This window comes from Vombatus ursinus, unplaced genomic scaffold (assembly GCF_900497805.2).
Source record: "Vombatus ursinus unplaced genomic scaffold, bare-nosed wombat genome assembly UNPS02010304.1, whole genome shotgun sequence".
NCBI lineage: Eukaryota > Metazoa > Chordata > Mammalia > Diprotodontia > Vombatidae > Vombatus > Vombatus ursinus.
In genome coordinates this window covers 945,042-954,534 of record NW_020950082.1, presented here as the reverse complement: position 1 = coordinate 954,534, position 9,493 = coordinate 945,042, and the positions used below count along the sequence as shown (strand labels likewise).

The following is a 9,493-nucleotide window of genomic DNA, read 5'->3' as shown; positions in this document are numbered from 1 at the left end:
CCCCCCCCTCCCAGGAGACCCAGAGAACAAGTGGGAGTGAGGGAGAACAGGAGCTAGGAGCGCTATAAACTTGCCAAAAGCTGTTGGCCCCATTAAGTTTTCCGTTGCTACAGGTTGCCCAAGAGAGCAGCATTCCCAGCACCCAGGAAAAGTCACCGAGAAAAGTAGTAAGAGGAGAAGGGAAGGAAAGAGGAAGTAACAGACTCAGGACCAAGAGGAGAGGAGAAGTGAAAGGAATCCTTGCAGGTGACCTGAAAGGGAAGGGACAAAGGAAGGGAGAAGGGAATGGAAGCAGTCAATGGGAAAGCACAACACCTACAGACCTTGGCGCCTCAACCTTCGCTTCTTGAGGCCAAAGATGCGCACTTTGGAGAAGATATCCACCAGGTTCCCATTACATAGCCCCCGGTTCTTGCTGGGGCTGTTCCGCCTCCTGCTGGCCGAGGGCCTGTCCCAGTGCTGCTCCCGTGCCTGTCGCTTCTGCCGGATCAAGCCACTAGCGATGGCTGCAGCCATGGTGTGGTTCAGCGACCAGTCCCAACTAGGTTATGGATGAGGACAGGAATGGGGATGGGAAGGGAGAGTGGGGAAAAAGGGGATAGGACAGGAATGGGACACAAGCTCCTCACGCACTAAGCAGGAGAGCTTGGGAACCTGATAGGGAGGTTTGGAAATGGGTTGGGAGAGTGGACGCTCAGTCCCTACTGGGACCCATCTTCCCTATGCGCTTAGCAGGTATGAGGCACCAGAGTCTTTGGGTAGGTGAGAATCTCCTGGTTTTGCCGCGTTGCCAGGAGGCACAAGTAAGGGGCAGATACAGGTCTTCACAGCCACCCACCCCCACCAGCAACTTAAGAGCAGGACTCTGCCGGTTTCACTGGTGCCTTTCACTGTGTACCCCCAGCCCCGGCTTTCCGCTGCTCCCTCCAGTCACACCGGAGGCTTCTTTCCTTCTTGTGCCTCTCCCAGGCCAAGAGTTCAGTAGGGGTTGGAGGCTAGGTCTCTTGATCCTAGGCTCTGAGTTGGCAGAGGAGAACCTTGGCTGGCTTCAAGGAAGGCAATCAGTCATTCACGGAGAATAGCTGGCACCAGGCTTTCTCACTCACAGTACTGTCGCTGTCGCTGCCGCTACCGCTGCTGCTGCTGCTACCACCGCCGCCTCTGAACACCCTGGCTTCCGATGCCCACCGGCCCATGCAGCCGCTGCCGCCACCACTGTCTCCAGCTCAATACTCCTGCCTGGTGATTGCTAAGTGCTTTTAGAAATCAGCATCTGGAGAGAGCAATCTTCTCCCCAGAGACGTGCAATCAAAGCGCTTCATTCCAACCTTCTCATGTTCCCACCTCTTCTTCATTTCGTTCTTTAAATAAATAAATAAAGAAGCAAAGAGGGGATACAGGGGACGAGGGATACCATGAGACTAAAGAAAAGGAAAAAGAAGAGGAGGAGGTGGTGGTGGTGGTGGTGGTGGTGGTAGAGGAGGGCGAGTTGAAGGAATTTGGGTGCGTTGCTGCTAGTGGGAAATCTCTAGTCTCCAATAAATAGATAGATCCAGCAGCAGCCACTTCCTCTGCTTAGCTGGGCTTCTTGGTTATAATGTGTCTCCCGGTCTCCAGGAACTCTCAGTTCTGGTTGGAGGGCGATGTGCTTTAGCCCGCCTAGGCTAATCCCTGCAGCACTGAATCCCAGGGAGAGGGAAATGGAGGTGAAGGGTTGGGATAGTGTGGCTTGGTTCCTTCCACTCCACACCTAGCCCACCCTAACTTGTGGGGATCTCCCTTCTGCAGCCAGAAAGGACAAGCGTGTCCATTTTGGAATGCTGGTACAGTGGAAGGAGGGAAAGGGGGAAGGCGACAGAGAAAAAGGTGATACAAGCAGGCATGAAAAGACCCCACCCATAAGCCCCTCCTTGTAACTGTTAAAGGAGAGGACTAAGGCAGCAGTAGCTAGGAAAGCAGCAGCTGGAGAGGATATAGCACCCAAGGGAAGGTAGGGGAAGGCTTAACAGAAACACTGATGTTCTATCTCCCCCTCCTACTGCAGGACAGGGGGGGAAAGCATCCTCTGTGTCCAGTGACAACAAATAGCTAACACACAACTTGAGCTTCTGTCTCCCGGAGTCCCGAGGTCATTTGTCCCTTGTGGAAATATTGTCACGAAAAGGAAAACCACAGAAGTCTGTTTCCAACGCCACAGACTGTTTCCCCTTCCTGCTCTTCAAGTCTTCAGTCTGTCTAGGACACAGCTCTGCCTTGGGTGACAGTGAAATACAAGCACCCAGGAGGGAGGAAGGGGTGGGGGAAGCGGGAAGAAGGTAGAGTTGGGAGAGATACACTTTATGCTTGGCTGGTACAGATCTATGGTTTCTAGGATACACCCCGAGTGACAGATCCCAGCTCTTGCTCAGGGCTTCCTACTTTTCCTCTTCCTTCTGCCCCATTTTGGTAAATCATTATGGGGAAAACAAATAAACTAAACTCAATGGCTCACAATTTAATGTGAAAGGTAGGGAGAGGGAGTGGAGAAAAAAGACTCATTTGAGAATCAAAAAATTTATACTGATAACATTTATGGTGAACATTTTAGAATAAGATAAGATCCTCATTGCAGCCCATGGGGTCTCTTCATATTCTAATATAAACTGATATATACTTTTTCTCTTTGTCTGAGTGAGGTAGAAATCAGGCCAGTGAAATTAATTCAGTGCAAGGGCTGATCATCTGGAATCTAGACATACTTTGCACTTCTCTCTTCAGTGTCTAACCCTTCCCAATTACTACATCACCACCCTTAGTGTTTACTCGAGATTGACTTTCTTCTTAAGGGGTGGGAGAAGTCAATCAGAAACAATTTAATCTGGGGTGAATAAGTGGCTTTAGGACTCAACCTAATAGTTACTAACCACTGTGCTGTGACTCAGGTTGATATAAGTAGTACTTAATAATAAAATGGACTGGACAGTTTGTTTCTTCCACCTTCCTGGGGTGTGAGCAGCATAATAGGTACTAGAAAGATATCTGCCTTTTTAGAGTCAAGAGACCTGAATGGAATCCTGGTTCTGTCATTTACCTTATATCTACTTTGTATACAACTACAAACATATGTGTTATGAATCTTCAAATGCAAGCTTCTTGGGGGCATTCTGTTTAATTTTTTTTGTATCCCCAGCACTTCATAGAGTATCTTACATAATAAGTGCTTAATAAGTGGTTGCAAATTAATTGAATAATTTATTCAGTGGGAGACCATGGAAATATCATTTTTACCTCTCAGATGCTTAATTTTTGCATCTATAAAATGGGGATTGAAAGCGGTTGTCCTACCTATCTCAAAGACTTTGAAGATAAAGTAACACATGAAAGCATCATTCAAATTCAAGGTATTATTATTCTCCCACTCAAAATAATGCACCAAACTATAATACAAAAAATCTGTTATTTACAGTCATAGTTTTCTGGGAGTATAATTCTCATCTCACCTATGTGAGAAGTAGGAAAATGTATGGGTAGATATAGTCTTCCTTTTCTTTCATCAACTTTCTGGTTACTTACCTACTTGACTTTTCCTCTACCAGCTAATTTCACTTTGGTTGATTGGAGAATCCCATTAAACATTCAACCCCATGAAAAGATATCTATCATGGTACAAGCAACTATTTCTACTACTTTGACCATGAATTACTACAGATTTAAATTTCTTTATTTGGCATAACAAAAAAAATTAAGCATGGATGAAGAATTACCATTTCAGCTCTCTGTCACCAAAGATATTGACAGATTAATACTCTCTAAACTCAATCATGATTTTAGAATCACTTTAAAATTAAATTGTCCAAACAAGTGTGTCTGCAATGGTCTTTGTTTTTCTTTTTAATTGTCAATGAGATGAATATTAAAAACTTATCATTGTTAAAATGTGTAGATCAGGTGGCATTAGATGATATTAGATAGAATCCTAGAGAAAGAATCAGAAATCTTGGTACTAGTCCAAATTCTGCCTCTAACTAGTTGTGTGACCTTAAGTGAGTCGAATCACTTATTCTCCTTGTTCTTCAGGTTCTCCTCCTTCTGCAAAATGACAGTTTTGGTTTATAAGTCATCTAAGATTACTTCCAACTCTAAAATTTTATGAGCCATGGTTACAAGCACTGTGCCTTTATTTTTTAAAAAAGCTTAAACTATATTTTAAATTTAAGTTTTATTGCAATTTGAGTTTGTTTCCATTACTGTATTATATTCTTTCTTAAAATACACTTCCTTAAACTAGAGTCTCTCCATAACTTTTTGGATAATTAAAGGGAGATTTTTCCTGCACTTCTTCCTTATATGTGGCTTCACTAAACCCCATATCTTTGCTGCTCATTATCTGTGTGCTCATTAGCAATTGAGAACTCCCTAGGTTTTAGCACCATGGACAGAGGTTCAATTCTAGTTGGGTATGGTATTAAAGTGGGTTTCCAGAATGTCAGAACATTGTCCAGATACCAGGATGTCCTTGACATTTTGTTCTAATAAAGCAAATCTCTGTCATTAAGCATATTTTAAGGTGGAAAGGAAATTAAACTTCACAACTTCCACTGACTAATAAGAGAAAGGGTGCTCAAATCAGTTAATCTGGGGCTTGGGAGGAAAGTACTTTGCATATTCCTTTCTTTAGCCAGAAATTAGCATCAGATGCACTGGTGCAGAGGCAAACAACACTGATTCTTTCACAGTTTGCTCATCTGACTTCATGTCATGAACTTCATATAATACTACTGGTCATTTCTATTGTGTTTGACATCTGGAGTTCGAAGACAGTTGTATGGAGAAGGGGGAGGGGGAGCAGTGGTGGTAAAGCTTAGGTATATCTTCCAGCCTGAAATCTGTGCTGCTCCACTTCCCTCTCAGAAACATGGCATGGTTGTTTACAATTTTAAGAACACCAAGGAAAACTCAAGAGAGCCATCTGCTGTCTTAACCTGTGATAAAAAATGTGTGCGATGCTAGGCAAAAAAAAAAAAAAAAAAAAAAAAACTTAGGGCAACTGAACATGTATCCATAAGTTGTTACAAATTATACATCAGAATCTGATTCTTATTTATTAGACCCTCCCTCGAAACCTGTTAATCTCACTATTGTATGCATCAAATATGGCTTGTAATTCTGTTTGACATTTTGTTTAAACACATAAAAAGATTCTGATAATTGATGCCATTTACTTCTATTCTTTAAGCTTTTTTATATTATCCCATATACTACCTTAATATCAAAGCCAAATATGTTTCCTAATATGGTTCTTACCTTCATAAACTGCTTAACTACTTTAAGAAAATAATTTACAATTATTCCTTACAAACATCAATGTAAACTTCTATTATGGGGGGGGGGAAGCACTAAAGGCAGGATGCTCCAGAAAGGCTTTTTAATTTTTGCTGGAGACTACTACTTTTCAACTCTGTTAGCTGCTGCCAAGTGATTCATGATATCTAATTAGGGTAGCACAAACATAAATATTAGACTCACTTCAGATATAGAAAACTGAAAGAAGGAAGGATAAAGAACTCACTATCCTCACAGGCTATTCATATAAAGAAGACGCATGACAAATTATCCACTATCCAAGACCCTCAAGGAATGATTTAGTGTAGATGATATATTTTCTATGCAGCTAAAAAACATTTTCCCCTACATAAATAGTTCCACACCTTTCCAATAAAGGGTAGTTTGGTTTCCTAATGTTTTTTATGAAGGCAAGATTTGTTATTGTATTATGCAAAATTCATTTTTATTTTATCTTTCTATTTATGTTACAGAAATCATGTATATTGTTTTTTCTTGTAGTGTCCAATTTTTAATGAATCATTTCATATAAGTCTCCCAAATTTTCCTTGAATTCTTCATATATATTGTTTTGTAAAGTATGATAATATTCCATTACATTCATATACCACAATTTGTTTTGCTCTTTCCATAAATGATATGTAGCTCCTTTGTTTCTAGTTCCTTGCTACCATGTAGCTACAAATACTTTGGTTTATATGGGGGCATTATTTCTGCCTTTATTCTCTTTGGGGGTATATTCCGAGTCAAAGAATCTCTTGGTCAAAGAGTATAATCAATTTAGTGACTTTTCTCATAAAATTCTAAATTGTTTTCTGCAATGATAATTTCCAACTCCACCAATAATGTATGTGTGTGCCTGCCTTTCAGTAGAACAGATAAAACTGAATATTTACTATATTTTTGCAATTTTGCAAGTTATCTAGATGGAAGATCATAGACTTGGTGTAATTTGGATTTATCTTAATATTGGAGATTTGGAGAAATATGTCAAGACATGATTTTGAGATTTTATAATTCTTCCCTTGTAAACAATTTCTTCATAGACTTTAATCATTCATTTATTTGGTAATACATTAAGGTCATTTTGTGCTAATTTCTTAAATATATCAAACATTAGATATTAACAGAAATATCTCATACAAACATTTTCCCCAATTGATAATTTCTCTCCTTATTATAGTTAATCAATTTTGTTCATGTAGAAGTTTTATTATTTTAAGCAATTACAATTTTACATTTTCTCTTGCCTAATAACCTCTGTTCCTTATTTGGTTAAGAATTTTCACCTTAGGCATAACTAGCAACCTTTAATTACAAAGAGGGAAGATTGAGGCCCACTCAGAGATATTAAGTAACTTAACCAAAAACACTATAAGTTAATGAAAAAATTGGGCCAAGATTTATGTCCCCAGGCTCATAATCTAACACTCTTTCTGTGATGCCACATTGCTTCCTTATCAACTAATGCCATAATGTCCTAGGTTTCAGAAGACTATTTAGTCCAACCATAAAATTGTACATATTATTTCTCACATCTACTTTTTATCTGTATTTTCTTTATTGCACAGAACATATGTTCAATAAATGTTTTTATATTGTTCTATTGCCACTTATTGATTTTCATAGTTTTCAGCATAACTTCCCGTGATAGCTTTTCTCACCTTTTTTTGTTTATTGTTCCTAATCTGCTTTTGGCTTGGAAACCATTTAACCATGCTCACAAGCCTTTACAGGAATTAAGAGTCAAATACATTCTGGGTGAAGGCCTAATGAATTTAGCCTAGAAGAAAAGTGCATGAATTTTAGTGAATCTTCTTGATAACATTCATTGTGGCTGATCAAATACTGTTTTTTTTTTTAATTCTGCTTTTAGGATAGTTTTGATACATAAGATTGACTGATAACTTAGTTGCAAATATTTTAGGTGTTACTTAATGAATAGACAATGAACATTACCTTTCATATGAAATAGTGCAATGGAGTAAGCAGAATAAATTAAAATTCTTAATTATACATTAACTATTCTACTGTAGCTGTCACAAGCTCGTTAATTATTATCTAACTTAGTACTTATTTCCTTCTTTCTGGTCACTCCAGGGTGTTGTCAGAGCTATGGTTACATTTGTTTCAGGGTATTCGACAGATCCTTAAACTAGAGATGAAAATTGAGACTTTATCTTCTCAACTGATACTCAAAGAAAAATCTCAAAGTATCCTGCCCTCAAAAGTTTCTACAATTCTATCTATAATGATCTCAACTTCACTCGTTTCTGAGTAACATTATTTGACTATCAATCATAGATGATGCACTTAATGGAATTGTACATACACATACAGACACATTTCTGTTTCTATTTTGCTCATTCAGGGTACCCTTCATTTTAACAACTTGTTTCTTAAGGGAATCAGGCCCTTCTTCACATTTTAACTATCCCCTAAATCCAAACACAGATTCATATATTTAAATGGGATTCTTAGCAGTAACACCCTGGAATTTTCATTGACACAAAAAAATGTATTTTGTTTTTACAATTAGTATCGTATCTGGGTTCAAATTCATTATGAACAGGAGAATACAATTAATGTCAATATAACATAATTTTGCTATTTTGAACAAAATTTTTTTTTAATAAAGTACCAGGACTTGCATTTACTATTACCCCAGAAAGGATCAAGTACAGAACTAGATCTTGTATCCTCTTTTGACATTTGTATCTGCCTTTACTAGAATGAGGAGGAAGAGCAGTGAGGGAAAGCTCAAACCTCACCTTTATAATCATAGTAATAAAGTGATAATCCATTAAAAATTAAGGTATTTAAGCTATAAGTGCTAGCAATTATAGTGCTTTTAAAAAAACCTGTAAATTTAATGTAGGTTTTATTGATCACTTTTTTTGCTGGAAGAAATTTCTGCCAACAGGTAACAGTTTTCCATTTCTGGAGGGAAAAAGCTGGATAGCATATACTTATGGCTTTGTATTTTGATTCAATAAAGAAAAAGAAAGGAAAAGTACTGGTACAAAAAGATCTCTTTTTGGGGAACATTTTTTCCCTGGAGGAGAAATATCAGATTGTTATCAGTAGATGGCTTAGTTTTGAGAAATAAATACACACATCTGCAGAAACACACACTTAAACAACAATATTTGGGGGTGGGGCTGATTTCATGGAGGGGAGTTTAGTCAGTGTCTTCCAGATGCTTATGTGGAGAGAGAGATTTTCTCAATGTAACAAAGGTTGCAATATGTTTCTACTAAGTAGGCAAATCAAAATAGGTAAGAGTTTTCATTTATATATAAAATGGAGACCAGATCTGATTTTTACTGTTTCTATTGCAGCATGATACAGGCAGTGACTATTAAATAATGCAAATGCTCTTATTTCTCACCATTTTCCAAATGAGGGCAGGGCTTCTTCTTGGTATTAGTACAAAGTCTGTATATGAAAGGCTGTTGTGTCCTTCCCTAAACCCTTGAGAATAGGGACAGGGTAGCCTTCAGACAAGAGTCTGAAGTTACTATTAAGTATTACTATGTGCCAGGCACTGTGCTAAACACTGAAGATACAAATACATACAAAGAGAAAGATAGTCCCTGCCCTCAGGAAGCTTTTATTCTAATAGAAAAAGACACCTAAGAGGGGAGCTGAAAAGTAGGAAGAGCAGTAGACACTCACATAAGAAAATAATGAATAAGGTCAGTGAACAGAGGAAGCTTGGTATGGATTCTTCCCCAAATTGAAGATTAAGGGAAAAACTTAACAATGGAATAAGGGACCTGTAGGGGCTTAATTCATATAATTTGGAGCCAGTTATTCTAAACAGCTATCTGCCTTAGGGAGTTGATGATCCAAGGTCAACTTCATGGTTCCTCCTCACCATTTATAAATAGACTAGACATAGTTAAGCCCCTTTTCATTACATCTCCTTTCTTTCCCACATATGTATAGCTGGAGATGTAAAAACAAGGCAACTCTTCCTTTTGCTAGTTCCAAATGACTGAGGGAGTGGGGGGAAGGAGAGGCACACATACCAACTTACATAAACGACCAGTTGTGGGGAATTCTATGTACTCTAGATATGCAATTCCTCAGAATACCTGACCTTGCACTAGTAAAATCATTCTCTCTCTCTCTCTCTCTCTCTCTCTCTCTCTCTCTCTCTCTCTCT

The 9,493-nt window shown here is 38.7% G+C and overlaps 1 protein-coding gene across 3 annotated transcripts in view; it reads right to left on the bottom strand.

Moving 5' to 3' along the window:
• The window catches only part of FGF14 (fibroblast growth factor 14), a 796,427-nt gene that overhangs the window by 204,941 nt on the left and 581,993 nt on the right, over positions 1-9,493 (bottom strand). The window contains exon 1 of one of the 3 annotated variants that reach the window (XM_027854125.1): positions 324-516. The exons of the other annotated variants lie outside the window; for them this stretch is intronic. Coding sequence (XP_027709926.1) covers positions 324-516 — 193 coding nt within the window. Of the gene's footprint in view, positions 1-323; positions 517-9,493 lie in introns of those variants that run through there. 3 annotated transcript variants of the gene reach the window in all.